At 51.2% G+C, this 19365-nt stretch overlaps 1 protein-coding gene across 1 annotated transcript; it reads left to right on the forward strand.

Annotated features, from left to right (window-relative positions):
- The first annotated feature begins 188 nt into the window (after positions 1 to 188).
- FKBP5 (FKBP prolyl isomerase 5) lies at positions 189 to 18021 on the forward strand. Its single transcript, XM_084220554.1, has 12 exons — positions 189 to 350; positions 5640 to 5716; positions 8130 to 8247; positions 9099 to 9243; positions 9454 to 9596; positions 10457 to 10571; positions 13392 to 13548; positions 14001 to 14091; positions 14868 to 14951; positions 15376 to 15561; positions 16336 to 16575; positions 17778 to 18021. The coding sequence occupies exons 1-12, from the start codon at positions 204 to 206 to the stop codon at positions 17883 to 17885; spliced, it is 1611 nt and encodes a 536-aa protein (XP_084076680.1). The 5' UTR covers positions 189 to 203; the 3' UTR covers positions 17886 to 18021.
- Positions 18022 to 19365: the final 1344 nt, after the last annotated feature.

The raw sequence follows: 19365 nt of genomic DNA on the forward strand, positions 1-19365 counted from the left end.
TCCCTGTCCCTGTCCCTGTCCCTGTCGCTGTCGCTGTCCCTGTCCCTGTCCCTGTCCCTGTCCCTGTCCCTCTCCCTGTCCCCGTCCCCGCTCCCGCCGGTGCCACCCGGGGGAACGCGCGGGCACAACGCTCTGATTTGCATACCGCCTCCGCCGCAGCCAATGGCAAGGTGGGACTTGGAGACGGGCAGGCAGTACAGCCAATGAGACGCGAGCAGGGCGGGGCGCGGGGCGCGGGGCGGGGCGGCCCGGCCGGGCGGGCGCGCGGGGCTGTCGGAGCCGGGCGGCGGCGACAGCGGCGACAGCGGCGACAGCCCCGGCGACAGCCCCGGCGACAGCCCCGGCGACAGGTGGGACCCGCGGGCCGGGGAGCCCCGCGAGCGGCTCTGCGCTGCCGCCACACCCCGCGTGGGGCTGCGGGACTGCCCGGGATCGGGCGGTGCGTGAGCGAGCGGCAGCGCGGGGCTGGGGACCCCGCTGGGGACACGCGGGGGACAGCGGCCACCCGAGTGGGGAAGGGGCGCTGGGGATGGGGATGGGGATGGGGATGGGGATGGTGGCGTCCGCGGGGGTTGGTGCCCCGTGGAGCTCCCGAGGTGCCGGCAGGAGTTCCCGTGGGGATGCTCCGGTACATCCCGGGCTGCCGCCGCCGCCGCCGCTGCCCGGGCGGATTCCGCTTCTCCCGGCCCCAGGCGGGGCTCCCGGAGCGCTTCTTCTGTCAGCCCCGAGCGGAGAGACCCCGCGGGGTGTGTGCATCACTGCGCACAGCCCTTGGCAGCAGGTAGAAGTGGCTGCACGAGGTAAATGTGATTTTTTCAAAAAGTTTCTGCGATTTTTCCCCTCCTCTCCGGGCATAAAAACTCTTGCAGAACTTCTGTTTTTAAAAGGCACGTTCGAGTGAGCTTGCTCTTCCCAGGAAACTGAGTTTTACACAATGGGCTGTAGGAACTCGTAGGAGATGTGTCTGACATCGGTGTGTCCCCAGGCTGCAGCTTCCAGCCGAGCCTCCAAAGCTGCACCGAATTTCTGCCCCCACCGGTGCAAATAAAAGTACCCTTAAAAACAAAAGTACCCTTTAAAAAAACAAAAAAGCCAGGAGCTGATACTTTGTGTTTTTAAAGACAGAGTTTAAACAGTGTCTCACCCTAAGGAGCTGTTAAACTTCAGGTGGGTTTGGGGACATCACTGGGATATCAAAGCCAGCCTGGGAACCGGCATTAAAAGTTAAAAAAAAGTTGAAAGCACAAATTGCTGCTTCCTTTAAAACATGAGCAAGCTGCCTCCCTCCTGCCTCCTCCCCTGTCTTGAAGGGCTGGAGAGAAGAAAATCATTAAATACGTCTGGCAGAGCCTGTATCTGGCTTTTTAATTTTTTTTTTAAATAAATGCAAATAACCTCATCTTCCCAAGGCTGTGTTTGCCCAGCACACACTTCAGTCATGATGAGGTCCTTTCCCAGCACTGTTAGAGCACCTTCCTTCCTGCTAGGATGAACCAAAAAATAAGGACAATTCCTGAGTAAAAAGCATCCCTCAGGAACATCACTGCTGTGTAGTTATGTATGTTTTAATTAATTACCTGCTTGCAGAAGGAGAAAGTTTGCTGGAAGGTTTGAGATGCTTGGCACCAAGACCTCCTCGGGCTGGCTGCAGCTCCCAGACTAGCTCAGGGGAAAAATATTTTGTAAATAGTTTAAAAAATAGTTTGTCCTCAGATACTTCTCATTTTATACTATTTTATATCAATTTTATTTTATAGTCTCTCTCGGTTACATGAATTTATATAAAGTTGTTGCAGCCCCTTGAGGGAGCTGTGAAGCTCCTCCTGATCCTGTGCACATTACAGGGAAATAGATATTACTTAGTGAGGATTTTTTTATTATTTTAGTGCTCTGTGCTTGTGGGTGTATAGAAGTGGCCACGAGTGCTCCAACGTACAAGTTGTTCATGTAACTTGTTTTTCATGGAGCTGACAGGCTTTTTCCATAACTAGTAATTGTGATTAGTAAGGATTTCTGATTTTGCAAGAGAGTGCATTGGAAAATAAGGAAAATAATAGGAAAGTGACTGTCAGAAAAGAAGAGTCAGGACTGTGGGGGACTGCAGTTAAATCATCCTCTACCTGCAGTGTCCCATCTTTGTAAATAGCAGTATTCCTCCTAGATGGAAAAATACTCTCATTGCAAGTACTTTTTGATTTACATTGAATTTAACCGCTGACTAAAACGAGCCTGGCAAAGAGCATCGTTCCTGGGATGTGCCACAGTCCCAAAAAGGAGCCCAGGTGGGATGCAGCCTCCCTCCCCAGCCCAGGGGATGCCCTCCAGTGTGTGTGTCAGAGCCTGTCCTCACCCCTGTGCTGCCAGGGGCTGCAGCATTGTCCCCAAACCCCTGGTCTGCCCCTCGCAGCGTCTCCAGCCGTGGCAGTGCCACCCCAGTCCCCTCCTGCAGTTTGTCCTCTTGTGATGCTTCTCCAAGAAATCCTCCCTTGGCACCAGAGCAGGCTGCTTGCGCTGGGAATTGCTGTTTGCCCAAAATAATTTGGCATTTATAGGCCCCTGGTGCAGATGGTCTTGGGTGCTGGGTTATTTCTGGGTGCCAGAGCTGCTGCTGGCAGGGCTGGATGCTGAGCTGGGGATTCCCCCCTGGGGATGCTCCAGGTGCTGCTGAGCCCTCATTTCTGGGGATAAATCATCAAACCCAGCGTTCCCCCTGCCAGGGGTCACCTGGCTGCAAATTCCTTGGAGAAAACCCCAAATCCGAGCAGTGAGATGTTTTTAGAAACAAACAACAAAAAATTATATAAATCCAAGTTTAATTGCCACATCTATACTGGAGGAAAGGCTAAATTAAAACAGAATTGGCAAACAAGGAGTTTCTTGTTTATTTCTGTTTTGTGTTTATTTTAGTCCCCCCCAAACTGTCACTTGAAATTCAATTTGCTCAGCACTGGTGTAGCTGCTGCCAGGAGGCTGCTCTGAGTCGCCTGTGGAGGGCTTGGACTTCACTTGGTGTGCTGTATGGGGAGGGAAACTTCCCATTTAACAGCCAGAGGTGGAATGTTTAATTCCAAAAGCCCAGCTGGTCTGTCGTCCCTGCTTGTTTTGACCAGAGGAGAAAACACAACTGCAAGGACCTCGCTCATTTTTGGTGGCAGAAAACCCAGTGAGAGGGTGCCAAGGAGTGGGTAGTGGGATGTCAAGTACTTTCTCACATTTTACAGATGGTTTATATAACCTGCTTGGCTATATTATTATTTTCTTTCCCTGTCCAGTTACATAATCCCAATTTATGAAGGAGGAGGTTGCATTCCCCACTGTTTCATGTCTATATATTACAGCCTCTGAGCTTGTTGGGGTGCTTGGCCTCCCTGCCAGGCATCTCCCAGGAAGCTCAGGTGTGGAACAGCTCTTGACACCCTCATTATTACTATATTTCCTGGATTATGTTGTTTTAGCCCCTCAGGAGAGGATAGGTGCAGGCTGCTGCCTCTCCCTGCTGATGCAGAGCAGAGACTGTGGGCATTCCTGGTTTTTCCAGTGTTTTGAGGGTCTGTTCCTGTGGCAGAGGCTTGCTGTGATTTTTCTGGTGGAAGCAGCTGAAATCCTTGCTAGGGGCAGGTGGGAAAGGAGCTGCAGAGCATCTCTGTGCAGAATCCTCAGCCTCAGGCTGCCCCTGGCACCTTCTCCCCTGGGGACAGCAGCCACCCATCCCTGTCTGTGGATTTTGTTTTCCCTGGTGTGAGTTTATCCTTCAAAATAAGGGAGGAGAAAAGAAAATGCTGCCTTTTTTCTTAATTCCCTTTGAGATGGAAGTGGAGGGTGTTGTGTCTGTGGGTACCCACTCTGGAGGAGATGGACCACAGGCTGCTCACAAGAGAGCTCAGAGCAGCTTTATCCCTCTGATTTTATTTATTTTTTTTTATTTTGAAGTGACCTGGGAAAGCCAAGCAAGCATTTCCTTGCTAGAAAACCAGCAGAAGGGCCAGATTCTTTTTAATGGGTTTATATTGTGAACTGGGGGGATAAAACCACTCCTCTCTGAAAGTCTTTTGTGTGTTGCTGGCATGGGCCTGTTCACCTCACCCCAGGGGATGCAGAGACACTGAACCCATCTTGCTTTTGCCTGAGATATTTATTCTGGCAAGGTTAGTGACCCATCCTGCTCACTTGTTCCTCTCACTGCAGCTGAGGAACAGCCTCTTATCCCACTTTTTTTTTTTTTAATCAATTAGTTATGACTTGAACCTTAAATAAAACCATTTCAGAAGCTTAAAAGCATTAGCTAGGCAGAATGATGCAGTCAATGTGATGGGAGCATCCACTGCTCTATTTAGGTGAGCTGCACTCAGTTTTCTTTTTCACTTTGTTATCCTCTTAATTGTTTTAAAACCTTCCCCTGATGGTGCTTTTCTGCTCATAGGCAGATACCTGGTGGTCCTTGGGAGGTGTCTGGGACTGCATCCCTCTCTGAAGTGTCCCTCAGGGTGCTGGGCAATCCAAGCAGCTCTGTTTGCATTTTGGTTTTTTGCTGGAACAGGAGCTGCTGTGCCTGGCCTGCCGGGGTGTTGGCTGCTTGCACAACGTGCAGGCTAGGAAGTAAATTGATCCATGGGAGCTCTTAGCTGGTGAACAATAGTTTCAATTTTATGGCTTCCCTGTTTATTTTGAAGGAGGTGGAGAAAGTCAGGTGGCCAGGATTTAAAAAAACGAAAAAAAATTAATTAACTGTGTGAGACATGGCACTCAATGTCTAGGTGTGTTGGGATGCAGCTGAGGATTATGTGGAGCTGCTTGTCCACCTTAGGAAGGTCATATTTTGTTAGAAATCCCAATTTTAACTCATTACCATCACCTTCCTTGGTCTCTGCTCAGCAGGCTGGCCCTGAGGTGTCTTAAAGCATCCAGGAGAAATCACTGCTCTGCTCTTCCCTCTGCTGCTGCACAGGCACAGCTTGCTCAGCAAGAAGGGATTTTATTAGAAAAAACCAGTTTGTGATGGAAGGGGAAGCAGTCCACTGTGGGACAGTGGAGAGAGTCAGCTGCTGCACTAATTGGGTTATTCTTCATGATCAGTCTGTGCTGGGGCTGGGGGATGCATGTGCAGCCCTGTGGGGTTGGGGTTTTCCAAGGGGCTGGGATCTGGGATCTGGGGTGATGATCACCAGGATCCAGGGCCCCACATCCCCCTGCTGTGCGTTCAGATTTGTTTTTTTCAAGCCTGACCTTTGCATTTTCAAGAAACTCCCTCCTGTGTTGCAATCTGAAGCTTTTAGGGCTGTTGTGGTGCTGTGGAAGTGAAAGTGCTTTGTGCTAAGCGGGTCTTAAAAAACAAACCCCAGAGCAGCCAACTCTTATTTTTTCGTCCTGTTAATTTTCATCCCAGTGAAACAGTTGGACAGGATATAGCCTTGGTTTGTTTTTTGTAAAGCTGATGGTAAGATGCTGTTTTGTGGAAACAGCAAGTCAAAACAGGTTTTGGCCATAGTCTTCATCACCCATTTCTGATCATGGTGGAGCAAGATCTGTGGCTCAAAACTGCTCTGTTCCCCCTTCTTCTTCTGAAATCTTATTTTAGAATTAAAAAAGCCTGTGTGGTTTTTTCATCCTTTTTTCTTTTTTCCCCCCTCTCTTCTTACCAGGTATTTCCCCGCTGTGTCTCGGGACCTGGACTCTCCCTGCACCTTCAAACCTTCTCCAAGGATTGCATGGTGGCAAGGTGAGACGCCTCAAAACCCTGCCCAGCCTTGCTGCTCCCCATCCCTTTCCCCTCCTGGGAGCCTCTGGGAGGGATCTGCAACATGAAGTTTCCATTTGGAGCTGGCAAATTCCCGGTATGCCGATTTCTAGGAAAACGGGGCTGGGGATCCTGTGGTTGGTGAAACCCTAGCATGTGTGATACCTGTCTGTCCTCAGCCCAGGGTCAAACATCTGCATCCCATTCTCCCCTCTGAATTTTCACCTATTCCTCAGTGTTGGGAGACAGCAAGACCTGTGTGGAGAGGGAATTGTTAAATTAAAAGGCTTGTTTTTATTTATTTCTGTGCTTCTGCGACCCATCCATGTTTGTATCCCAGGGAAATGAGCAGTGTGGATGTTCAGAGGAGAGAGGATGGTTTGTCCTGGCTTCATTTACAGACTTGCAACATTAATCCTGTGGGTAGTAGCAGCAATGGGAAAGCAGGATCTGCTTGGGGTGTCAGAAACACCCGGGGGCTTTTGCACAGAGTAATTAATTAATGCCCTCCCTGTATCCAGAGTGTACAAACAAGAAGATTCAGGCTCTGACACCAGCAGCAAGCTTGCTGTGCTCGGTGACATCCCTGCCTGCTCTCTATTTAAACCTCAGGGAGTAGCAGATTTTTTTTTTTTTGCCCTACAACTGTTTGTTTCAAATTAATTGGGATTTTGGCCCCTGGCCAGCCTCCTCCTGTCGCTCCAAATGGGAGATAAGTGGGAGCAGTGCACTCTTTTCTCTAACCTACTTGGAGCCGTCTGTGCTGGCCGGGGGAGCCGGGAGCTCTTTCCTAACGTGGGCCACATCTCCAGGGCTGGCTCCTGCGGCTCCTTCCCTCCCAGGGCTGCTGACGCAGAGCTCTCCCCTCCCGCCCGCCTTGGCCAGCTTCCCTGGATGACTCCTCTAATTGCTTACGTAGAAAAATAATGAGAAGGATGCGTGGGGTGTATTTTTAGATGTCTCTTGGTGGGATTTAGCGAGCGGCAAGCCGGAGCCAGCACCTCCCTGTCCGTCTCCTGCATCCCAGCCCTGGCTGCTGGGTGGAGCTGGGGAGGTTCTGTCCCCTCAAGGTGGTGATGCTTGGGCAAGCTTTGCTGCTCCTCGGGCTTCTCCTGGTCCTTATGGGTGGGTGATGGATGATGTGTCCCTGGTGCTGCACAGGATCTGTGCTGGGAGGTCCTGAGCTGATGCCGTGCCCGTGCTGGGATGGGCATCACCTCCTCCTCACTCCTCTCTGAGAGGAAGGCTGTGGTGGCTTGGAGACCATCCCAGCACCCAAATCATTGAATCATGGAAAGGTTTGCATTGGAAGGAAACTTTAAAGGCCATCTAGTCCAGCCAGGTTGCTCAGGGCTCTGTCCAAACTCACCCAAATGTTCCCAGGAATTGGACATCCATTACCCTTTTGGGTAACCGGTGCTTCACCACCCACATCATCAAACATTTCTTCCAAAGTAGCCCATGGCACGTTTTCCTATCAATACCTGTGAGGTAATGGCTCTCACCACGTGTTGCTTTGCTTTTTAATGCTTTTTTTAAAAGATGTTCCCATCTGAAACCCCAGCAGCGCAGAGCAAAGGGAGCAGGATCCCATTAAATATCACCCAAAAGACTGTGATAATTGAGCTTTGCAACAAGTAGTTCCCTTATTTTTCTCTTTGCTTCTTCCATTTCAGGGCTCTTTGTGTCTCAGTGGCTTCCTGTGCTGGGGGGGCCAGGCTCCAGTCCTTCCCTTTCCACCCGGGTGCGAGGAAAGCAATTCTTCTTGCAGCACGACTTATCTCTCCTTGGAGCTGAAAACATCCTTTCTTTGCTCTTTTTGAATCCCCCAAATGAATGATTTCTCCTGCTGGTTAACATCAGCTTCCACGCTGAAGACTGTGGGAAAGTTTCACAATTACAGTGGCTTTAATAGATCTGGTTTATGTCTTAAAAATCCCATCGCTTTCTAATTCTCCGTCACATGTTTCCTTGATGATGTGTCGCCCAGCAGTGCAGCTACCAAAATAGCCCCATGGTCTGAAGGAAATCATCAGGAAATATGTTTTTGAAACTGTAGGCAATTCTTTTTTTCACCAGGAACCATTGGAAAAAGTCTGTGTTCAATGGAAAACGTGGCTTTTCTGGCACCTTGGCTGCTTATGTGGTGACATTTGGGAGCACAGAGTCCTCCAGCAGTTTGCCCAAAAACCCCTCAGCTCCTCAGATTGTTGCTATGAATTTTCTCTTTATCCACCCAAATAGCTGGGATTTTTTTTGGTGTTGGGTTTGCTTTAATTTTGGGGGAAAATGCTTGCTTGTGCACTGTGTTCCCATGCAGGGTGACAAACCCTTTCCTTTCCACGGCCTCCCGTGGTCCTGCCAGGCTGACAGGGTGTGTGCTGTGTCCCCCCAGGTCCAGGGAGACCATGACCACTGATGAGGCCACCAAGAGTGAAGGGGAGGTGCAGGCAGCAGCTCTGGCTGAGCGTGGGGAGGACATCACACCATCCAAGGACCGAGGGGTTCTGAAGGTGAGGGGGATCTGCCAAGAGTGTCCTGCCTTCCTGCACTCTGGGGTGCACAGTCACCTCCCTGGGCTGCATCCCAGCCCCCAGGGTCACAGCTCCAGGGCTGTAGGATTGATTCTTTCATTTCCAAGGCAAAGAGGATGAGCATTGCTTGGAGTAAAGGAGAATGCCGTGGTGGTTGAGGCTGGTGGGCCCAGGCTGCTCCATGAATTTCACTGCTATTGTGTTCCTAATCAGATTATTAGCTGTAAATCCACAAAGCATTTCTGTGTGTGACTCACAAACATTAGAAAGAGCACATTACTGAGGTCATCCAGTCTGCTCCACAGCCCCTTTTTCATATTCAGGGCCATTTCTGGATAGTTCTGCTCCTCAGCACTTACACTTCTCCACTTGAATAGGACCTTTCCTCCAAGAATAGCATCCTCCCCTGCTCCATCCTCAGCTCGAGAACTGCTTGTTCCCGGCTGCAGCCTTCAGAAAAAAGTGTTGACAAGGAGTGAGTAGTGAACTGACACACCCCTGTGAGTAAAATGTGTACGGACAGCGAGCGAGTGGAGCTGCCCTCGCCGCGGCTTTGGAGCCCTGGTGTTTATCCTCCCAGCGTGGACTGGTCTCTGCTCCCAGCCCAGGCCAGCTCCACTGCTGTGGCTCCACTTTGAGATTTGTTTTTCGGAGCTGATGATGGGCAAATTTAGGGGCAGACTGAATAGCTCCTTCCTGTTACTCAGGGCAGCACTGGGGTGTACGTGCATATGTATAAATGTATTTATGTAAATGCCAGTGCGTGCTTATCTCCCTCCCCTTCCACATTCATCCATGGCCCCAGCTCACGTTTGGTTTCTCTCTCTCAGATCATTAAGAGACCTGGGAGTGGGGGTGAGTGTCCCATGATTGGAGACAAGGTTTATGTGCACTACAAAGGCAAACTGGCCAACGGGAAGAAGTTTGACTCCAGCCGCGATCGGAACGAGCCCTTCATCTTCAGCCTGGGCAAGGGTGAGCTGGCCCAGGGGTCCATCCTGGGATAGTGGAGGGTGGGATCCCCCTGGAGTCACCCCTGATCCTGCTGCAGGAGGGCTGGACAGCGTCAGCCCTGCCTTAAGGCACTGGTGAATGTGGGGTTGTTTTGGGTGCCTTCTTGCTGCGCCAGCTTTGTTCCTGGGCTGCTGCTTTCTCCCTCCTGCCTGACACCTGCCTTTCTCCTAGGTCAGGTAATCAAGGCATGGGACATTGGGGTGGCCACCATGAAGAAGGGAGAGATCTGCTACTTGCTCTGCAAACCCGAGTACGCCTACGGCTCTGCTGGCAGTGCCCCCAAAATCCCCTCCAATGCCACCCTCTTTTTTGAGGCAAGTAATGCTGGTGAGCTGGTGTGTGGATGAGCAAGCTTGTTCCTTTCTGCCTTGCCTGCCATCTCAGAAATAAAAATTTTTTAATTATTATTAATAATAATGAAAAGACAAAGCCCAAACAACAAAAAAATCCACAACAACAACAAAAAAACCATCCCAACTTGGATTCCTGAAACGTGTCCCTCTGCTCCAGGAACTGCTGCCAGGGCTTTCTCAGAAATGTGTGTCTGAGCTGGAAGGCTGGGACTGAAACTCCAGTTTAGCAGAGTCCTGGTGCTGGGGCGGGGAGTGGGCAGATTCCTGGTTTCTACATGCACATGGGAAGGAGAAAGCAGCTGGGGAATGCCTCCAGGTGCTAAAAAACCATTCGTGCTGAGGGCTGGTAGGAAAGTTAAGTTTTGGGCACAGAGGGCTCCCTGGGCAGGGCTCACTGGGACATGGAAGGAGGGGGGAGTCTGTCCTAAATTAAGGCTCAGGCCCTCCAAGTCAAGTGTGGACTAAGCTGAGGGTCAGAGCTGGTCCCGCCAGAGGATGAAGGGGAAGCTCCTGCCCACACTGGGGGACTTTGAAAGCATCTTGCAGCAGCAGCTGTGTTGTACCCTGACAGGTTCAATAAACTTATTTTTGCTGTTGCTTTGTGTTATGCTTCAGGTACTGGATGTGTCCCAGTTTCTAATAAATCCTGTGTATTTTGCTGTGGTCTGGATCTGGGTTTTATGGGCAACTTCTCGTCAGCTGAAAGGAGAATGATCTGGCTTGCTTCTGCAGCCAGGGGATGAACTGCTGCTCTCTGTTGTTTTTCTCTTCTCCCTTCCCCTTCCCTACTCTCTGCCCACTCTTCCTTTATTATTTTTTAGGTCGAGCTGCTTGACTTCAAAGGCGAGGACTTGTTTGAGGATGGAGGAATAATCCGGAGGATCAAGAGGAAGGGGGAAGGTTACTCCAACCCCAACGAAGGCGCTACCGTGGAGAGTGAGTGCTGGTCCCTGGTGGGACGAGCAGGGCTCAGTCCTGAGCTGATCCCTGTCCTGAGCTGATCCCTGGCAGTGCTGCTGGCAGGGCACAGGCTGAAGGTGGCTGTGCATGCTGGTGGGATGCAGTGATGCCCATCCAGGGGCCAGGTGGGCTGGAGAGCAGCTGGGGATGCTCCTCTGAGCTCTTGCTAAGTGCTTTGGAGGCTCAGCAGTTTCTTTGGCCTCCTCATTCCAATGCTGGTGGTATTTTTGGGGGGGTCTCATCACATTTCTTACAGAATGGGGCTCTTTCCTTCCCTTATGGCCACAGGGCTGCTGATGGCAGGGGACTGAGGCTGAGGTGGTCTCAGCTGGCACGGGAGGATGAGGAGCTCACAGCCCACTGGGCTCTGCCTCTTCTGGTCCCATTTCTGGAGCAGACATTTCATGGGGCTGGGCAGGGGAGGGCAGAGGGGTTTGGGGTTTTTGTCTTTCTAAGATATGCTCAGACACACACACAGGGCTCGCTCCATATGGGACAGGTTTACTTTCATTTCTTAATTCCAGAGCTCCTGTTCACAACGATCCTAAAGTCCCTTTATCAACTGAGAAATTGAATCTGAGTTCTGAGAGTTTACCAAGCTTAATTGACTGGTTCTTCTAACAGGACTTTCTTTTAGGGAAAAATGAGATTTTGAATCAAATTCCACTGTCTGGGCAGTGGTCACTGTGCTGGGGGTGGCACAGCAGTCCACCCTGGGGCAGGGCTGTGATGGTTTACCTCAGCTGTGTAGTTTGGGGGGTGCTGGAATTAGGCTGGAATAAATCACTCTTCCAGGAACAAGTACCTCCGGGTTTTTAGAGGCTTTAAGTTTTACAGACCCTAAATCCCAGCTCTGGTCCCTAAAACCTGTGCTGCAGTTGAAATCTGGCATTCCAGCTTTTGTTACATCCTTTCCCCCCACCCCCCTCCTCCTTCTCCGTTTTTAATCTGAGTACAAATTGCTGTCAGCACATCAAGTTCGTGTGCCAGCCGCACTCAGTACACTCTGTTCTCAGCTCTTCAAAAACAAAATCGCTGCAGGCACTGAGAGAACAATAAGTCAGAGCTGCAACCGGAGTGATGTTCCTTCAGTGACTTTTTTTTCTCTGTAATCCAAGAGCGGCTGAACCAGCTGATCCACTCCTGGAAACCCGAGCTGAGATTTTCCCCTCTGTGCTCGGTGTATTTTCTGTGCAATTAAAACGGAGCAGAACTCTCCTTGGAAGGAAGGATCACAACATCCCCTTGTGCATCCTGTTTCAAAGTGGATCCTCCCATCACCAGCACATCCCACAGGGGATGTGGGGGAGCTGCAGTGCTGTTTTTGGGGTCGGGGATTAGGGATCTGTGCTGGCCAGGAACGTGCAGGGAGATGCACAGGGCTGTGGGGTGGCTGGCTTACCTGTATTTTAGGCAGGATTTTCCACATTTTCTGTGCCTAAAAAGCCAGCCAGCTTGGTTTTTGAGTAGTGCAAAAGCAGAGGTTGTCACTGGTGGAGCTGGATTTGCTTTTTGTCCTCATCCCAAGCTGGGTGGGCTCACAGCAGCCTGACTGCTGTGGTCACTGTGCACCAGTGATGGATGCAGGATGTGTCCCAGGGAGTTGGCAAGCACCTGAGCATCCTCTGCTTGAGTCCCAGCATGGCTTTGGTGGCAAGAGAGGATTGACAAGGCAGAGCCTGGCATCCTGCCCCATCCTTGGGTTCTCTTATGCCAGCTGGACCCGCCCTTGCAGTGGGGGCTGCCAGGTCTGGCTTGGTCTGTGCCTCTCATCCTAAGGGACTTCTGAGGGTCCCAGGGCAGGGGATGGACACGAATTTCCTTCAGCCCAGGCTGCAGCTCTCCTGTGCAGAGCCCAGACCCTCATGGGTGTTTCTGGGACCCCGCTTGTCCTGCCCCTCACCTGCCACCACAGCAGGATGCTCAGTGCCCTGCAGCATCTCAGGTTGTGTTCCCCTCAAACAAAGGTAAAGCTCATGTCTTTGCAGGCTGCAAAACCTTTAAGAACAGTTGGGAATTTTTCCACTTACAAAGCTTTTTTTGTTGTTGTTGTTTGTTTTAGCTTTTTTTTTTTCCCCAACAATACGTAGGAGTTCCTTGTGAAATTGCTTTTACTTGATGCCTGCCTCCTTGTGTGTGTATGCCTTTTACCCTGCAAGCAGAATGCAAAGGTTGTAAAAGCGTCCCCAAAGCCTGGAACGTCTTCAGGTTTGAATAAATAAAGAATAATCTTGCTGTGGAAAGCCAGCCAGGAGAGCCAGGTGCTGAATGTGCCAGGTACCCAGTGTCCGCTCTGCCTGCGCTTCTGCCAGCCTCTGGGGCTGGAACAGCACGGCTCCTGGTTGAAGATTAAAAATAAAAAAGTTTATCTTGTACTTTGAGTTCTCAGAGTCAGGAGAACGTGGCCTTGTTTTGGAGGCAGGAGTCAAGGCAGTATAGCACAGTATAGAAGATTTGTAATCACCGTGATAAACTCTGCCTGGCGCCGTGCCAGGAGCAATATCCAGTTCCAGTAAGACTTGACTCGTGCACTTGAGTACGAGGGGAACATATTAGTCACGATGTTTTTCTGTTGTTTGGTCCCTGCTTAGACAAGATATGCCTGCCTTGCTTTTCAGCAAAGTTCCCAAGCCCTCCCCATCCCTCTTCTCCAGGCTGCCCCCAGCCCTGGGTATTCCCTCTTCCAGGCTCTGCTGAGTTTTGGGAGAGATGCTTTATAAAATGCTTTCTAAGACACTTTGGAGCCCACCTTTGGGTGATTCTGGGTGCCATCCTGGCCCTCTTTCCCCTCTGCAGTTCACCTGGAGGGATTCTGTGGCGGCCGCAGGTTCGACTGCAAGGACGTGAAATTCGTCGTGGGCGAAGGGGAGGACCACGACATCCCCATTGGCATTGACAAGGCCCTGGAGAAGATGCAGAGGGGAGAGCACTGCATCCTCTACCTCAGCCCACGGTGAGGAGCATCTCCACAGCGATGCTGAGCGGGTCTCAGCTTCCAGCCCATGTGGGAGAGGGTGATCCTGAAAATAGAATTCCCTGGGAGAGTCTCAGAGGACACCAGCAGGAGCAGCAGGGGTGACCAGTGGCATGTAAACAGGAATATGGAGATGCTTTAAAAAAAAACAGGTTGAAGGGCTTTAGCCAAGTCCAGTGTCTGAGATGGAAATGTCTCCCTGGAAATGACCAGGCTGTGTAAAAAGATGGCTTTGATGCAGCCAGGAGGGATGATTCCCAATATATGCACTGACTGCATATCCACAGGGACCTTTGCTCGTGGAGAGTAACATCACCCTGTCCCCAAAATGTTAGAAAGCCTTGGGTGGCAATCTGGGTGTGCCTTTATGGGTGAGCTCTGCTGAAAACAAGGTTTTCCCCCTTCTCTGAGAGCCTCCCCCTGCCCTGCAGGTACGGCTTTGGCGAGGCTGGGAAGCCAAAATTCGGCATCCAGGGGAACGCGGAGCTGGTCTACGAGGTGACCCTGAAGAGCTTTGAGAAGGTGAGGGCAGAGGTGCTCCTGTCCCTCCCTGGGCTGCAGGAATGTCAGGGCCTGTGTAGCCTCCAGCCTTTGTCCCTGGCGTGGCTGCAGCCCAACCCCTGCAGAAGTGGACACGTCACCGAGGAGCTTCGTGTTCTCAATTTGTTCTTCTCTGTTGGTTTGTTTTATTCTTGTGGCTGAGGTCCAAGGCTGGGTGTCTTATTTGTTCCTAACCTTGTCCTTTTGTACTTTCTTTTTATTTTAATATTATTTTTTCGTCTTCTTTTTTTTTCCCGTCTTCTTTTTCTTTTTTTTCCTCCTCCTTTTTTCTCCTTTTTTTCCTCCCTTTTTCTCTTCTTTTCTCCTCTTTTCTCCTCATTTTTCCTTTTTTCTATTTTTTTTCTTTTTCTAATTTTTCTGCTTTTTCTCTCCTTTTTTTCTCCATTTTTTTCTCTTTTCCTTTTAGTTTTTTTTTCCCCATTTTTTCCTCTTTTTTTTTTCCCCCCCCTGGACTGCACAGATAAAAGCTGGCCCATGCTGCCAGCCCTTGGCTGTGCCCGTGAGGAGGCTGGGGATGGGGTGCAGGAGAAGCCCATGGGATTTGCACATCCCTGGATGGGTCCCCTGCCTGTGCCATCACTCTGGCCAAAGCAGGGGCAGGACCTGTCCCCAGGCTCTGTGGTACAGCCCTGCTGAGCCCTGAGTGTCACCACGCTGGCCCAGAGAGTGGCACGGTCCTGCCGGGGCAGGGGAGGCTGCTCTGCTCCACTGGGAGTGCTCCAAGTGTTCCTTTGCAGGCCAAGGAGTCGTGGGAGATGGACACCAAGGAGAAGCTGGAGCAGGCGGCCGTGGTCAAGGAGAAGGGCACGATGTACTTCAAGGTTTGTGAGCTTGGGGGTGGCAGAGGGGAGCTGGGGCTGAATTTGGCAGCCATCAGTGTCAGAGAAGCCAGACAGGGCTGGGGAAGGTGAGTCCTGCCCTCACTCTGCCTTTTTCTCACTCCTTGATGCTCCCTGAGGTATCTCATCCCTTTCCAGCATTGCCTTGGCTCTGTGTGCTCCCTGCACAGCAGGGCAGCAGATCAAACCCTTCCCAGGCCAACGCTGAGGGGCTTTGCATTCCCTTTCCCAGCTGGGGCATCCCAGCTCCCCACTGTTCTGGCTCAGCTTTCCCCAAACCTGCTGCTTCTGTAGGAGTTGGGATCCTCCTCCTTCCCTGTATTTATGGAACACCCCACATGGCACTTGTCACCTGCTCACGGGACACTCCAGGGGCACACTGAGCCTCTGTTTTTGCTCCTTTCAGGAAGGCAAGTACCTGCAGGCAGTGATCCAGTATGGGAAGATTGTGTCCTGGCTGGAGATGGAGTATGGCTTGTCTGAAAAGGAGTCTAAAGCCTCTGACTCCTTCCTGCTGGCTGCCTTCCTCAACCTGGCCATGTGCTACCTGAAGCTGCGGGAGTACGCCAAGGCTGTCGAGTGCTGTGACAAGGTAGGGGTGCCCTGGTGCCATCCCTGGCTCACCAGAAACTGATGCCTTTATAGGCTACCTAAACACAGAGGCCAGACAAAATTAAGGGAATAAAAAGCATTTATATTTATTGAAGGGCCTTGAGGGACATTTAGGGGCTACACCCAAAAAAATGGACAATGGGTCACGAGTTTACACTCGGCCATTTTCATATTGGGGGTTGATCTTCCACTTACAGCTTCAGGTAATGAAGTAATTTACCCCAAGTTTTCTCCCCCACAACTCCCTTTTGTTTCCATCTCTTGGGGCCTGAGGCAGTGAGGTGTCCTTGATTCCAGGCCTGGAGAGGAATTGTTGTGTCTGACCAAAATGGGAGAACAGCAGTTGACACTGTGCATGGAGTTTAGAGTTATACACTAAAGAATTACAGGATTACAAATATATGAAAATTATAAAAGCTAAAGTCCTGAGGCATCAGCATGAGCCTGGAGGATGAAGCATCCTCTTGTCCTGCATGTTCTCATTGAGAGTTTGGTGGAGTTTTTTAAAATTTCTTTTCGTGTCAGAAGGAATACCTCTGCCACACTCAGGGGTACTTTAAGAAGAGATAATAAAACTATATTAATGATCTCTCAGCTGCTGATGGAGATGAGGCCATTTTTGTCGAGCAAGATGCAAGTGCTCTGGAGATTTGAAGCCACCTTGTCCTAATTTTGACAGATTTATTGAGGCTTCAGCTGTAGGGGATCTCTTGGGAGGGCTCAGAGATGTTAACAGACCTGTGTGTGTTCCCAGGCTCTGGGGTTGGACCAGGACAACGAGAAAGGCTTGTACAGGAGGGGTGAAGCCAGGTTATTGATGAACGAGTTCGAGCTGGCCAAATGTGACTTTCAAAAAGTGCTGGAAGTGAACCCCCAGAACAAAGCAGCGAAATCCCAGATCTCTGTGTGCCAGAAGAAAACCAAGGAGCACAACGAGAGGGACCGGAGGATCTATGCCAACATGTTCACAAAGTTTGCAGAGAGGGATGCAAAGGTGAGTGTTGCTCGTTTCTGGCCACCCAGGGTTCTGCTGAGGGATGCTCCACAGGTTTGTGATGAGAAGAGATGGATTAAACCAAATTAAATTAGAGATCAGGATGGAGGATGGGGCCTGGATAGATTAAATTATAGGTCAGGATGGGATAGAGCCTGCTGAAGTGGGAAGAAGTGTTTTACTTCTTGGTCTCTCTTATGCAGAGGGTGCCATCAGGTGCTCAGTTATCAATAAAAGCATTTGCAGTGTGAGTTCACAGGGGCTGATAACAGGGCTGGCATTAGTACTTCAGTTGGCTGCTCCCAGCTAGTGACTGTTGATCTCCTGTGGCCAGTAAAATGAAGTATCATTCCATCTCTGGCAGGAGTATTTTGAGACATGATAGTGTGGATTTCCTGAAGCTGGTAAGGCAATACCTGCTCCTGTGCTTGGGTGGAGAGATCGCTGTCTCAGAACAGGCTCTCATCCAAAATTCCACTGAACAAAACCCGCTGTACTGTAACGAGAGAGGACACAGCTTTGCAAGCCATCTGCATGGGTCATTTTTAGTATCACCTCTTCTGGAGCAGTGTCTGGAGGTTGAGGCTGTGGATTAAGTGACTGGTGCAGCCCCTGGGGAGCAGCATGCTGGGGCAACTGGCTCGGGCAAGGATCAGAGCCAGCCTGGGCAGCTGCTGGCACTGTGCTTGGCTTGTGTGGCCAGCTGTGACGGGCACAGTCACTGCTGGAGCTGGCATAAGGCGTCCCTGTGCCTGAGTGCTCCTCTCCTGCACCCTCTTGATGGGCTGCACCCATGGCTCAGTCCTGTATCTCCACCCTGGCACTGCTGCCTTACCTCCTCATCCCTCTCTTCCCTTTCCATCCATCCATCCATCCATCCATCCATCCATCCATCCATCCATCCATCCATCCATCCATCCAGGCTCACTCTGTGTCAGTGCCCTGCTTCTGGTCAGGTGGGTCACATCATTCCCAGGGCTCCCACACCAAAAGCTTTAACCTCTCCCAGCCACTGAGTCAAGGAAGCAGAACCCACCAGCGGGAGCTGCGCTGCTCGATGGGCACGGGGGAGTTGTGGGGGGCAATTTTACCTCTCCACTTCCAGGCTGGACTGCCTGAGCCTATTCCCAGCATCCCTGTCTCTTGCCTGCCCCTTCCCTCTCCCCTCTCCAACTCAGTGTGTTTTATTTGCTGTCTGGCAGGAAGCAGCCAGCAAAACTGGTGCGGAAAAAGCAGCGGAGAAGGCGGCGTGCGGAAAAGGACCGAAAACTCCTGGTGCTGAAGGTGAAGAGGCTGAAGGACACGTATGATGGAGGAGGAGGGGATGGGATAGCCTCCTGCCCTCGGCCCACACTGAGAAAGGTTGCTGCCAAACCTTGGGACTTGCCAGTGTTTTCTTGTAAAGCTTGTTACAGTTTGTGTGATCGTGGAAGCCAAAAGCGCCTCGCAAAGAAAAGCGACCCCGTCCCACCGCCCTGGGTGCACTGGGGGCAGAGCAGGAGTGGCAGGACACCGTGGGACCACTGCACGTGGAACAAACACCCTTTAAACAGCAGGGAAAAGAAAAGAAGTTATTATGATGATAAATTAAAACGCCTGGCTCCTGGGAGGTTTCCGTAGACAGCTCGTTCCAGCTCCCTGGGCTTTGTGTCCGCTCTCAGCACGGCATCCTCTGAAAGGAGCTGGGATGTGAGATGTGCTCCTTGTACCCTGCAGTGCTGCCTCTGGCTGTCCCAGCACAGCCTCGGGGGCAGGGATTGGCTTTGTCCCCTGCTGATTCCTTGCCTGTGGCCAAAGGTTGCTGGGCAGAGCCAGGATGAGAACACACACGGCCTCTGCTGCAGCCCCTGGGTGCAGGGATATCTTTAGTCTTTAAAGCACTGTTTGGGGAGGGGGAGCACACACAGATTTTACCTTCTGAAGGAGCTGGTTCCTGTTTCTTTAGAGGGCAAAAATGCCTGTCCAGCTTTGCAGGCGCTCAACCCACAGCCTGCACCCCATCCCTCGGCTCCCAGCTTTAAATGGGAGTTTTATTGCTTTTATTGGGATCTGCAAGTGGGGAAATAAAGGAGCAGGTGGACATGTGGTTCAGAAAGCCAGTGGCTGGGACTGAGCTGGTGCCATGGGTTTGTCACTGAGCAGCTTTCCCATGGTGAGGGGGTCCTGGGTGCATGGTGTCCCTGCACCAGAGCTGCTGCTGCCTCCTCAGCCATCAGCCCTGTCCATCCTGAAGGGGCACTGTCTCTACCCCATGAGAACAGCTTTCCAGTTGTTATTTTTCCTGTCTCTATAATAATACCCCTTTTGGAGCTTGAAAATAAACAACTGAAAGAAAAAAAGGAAAAAAAGAAACAGTACTCTTTCTCTGGATGCTGCTCAGCAGACGGGGTGGCTGTGGGGAGGATGGGTGGGTGCTCCTCGGGGGGGAGATGCCCCAGCAGTTGAGGAATTATTGGTGTCTCCAAGAGCTGCTGCTGCCCCTTTTTCTCAGTGCCATTGTTCTCTGGGAGCCAGTGAAGGTCCAGCAATCCCTGCTTTGGAAATGCCTGGCTGGGGGATGCTCCTTGGGGGTCTCAGTTGTTTTTCCAGCCTGGGAGGTTCATCCTTATGCTTTTTTCTCCTGCCCTCCAGTGTATTTTCTGGGAGGGGTTTTCCTGAGGGTCACTGAGTGGGTGGAGGGGTCATTTGTGCCCCTTGAGTGGGGAGAGAACAGAAAGCTGAGCCAGTGGGGTATTAGGACTGCCCATCCTTCTTTTATACCCCCCTCCACAATCTTGGCAGACTAAGCCA

This window comes from Fringilla coelebs (assembly GCF_963513975.1).
Source record: "Fringilla coelebs genome assembly, chromosome: 23".
NCBI lineage: Eukaryota > Metazoa > Chordata > Aves > Passeriformes > Fringillidae > Fringilla > Fringilla coelebs.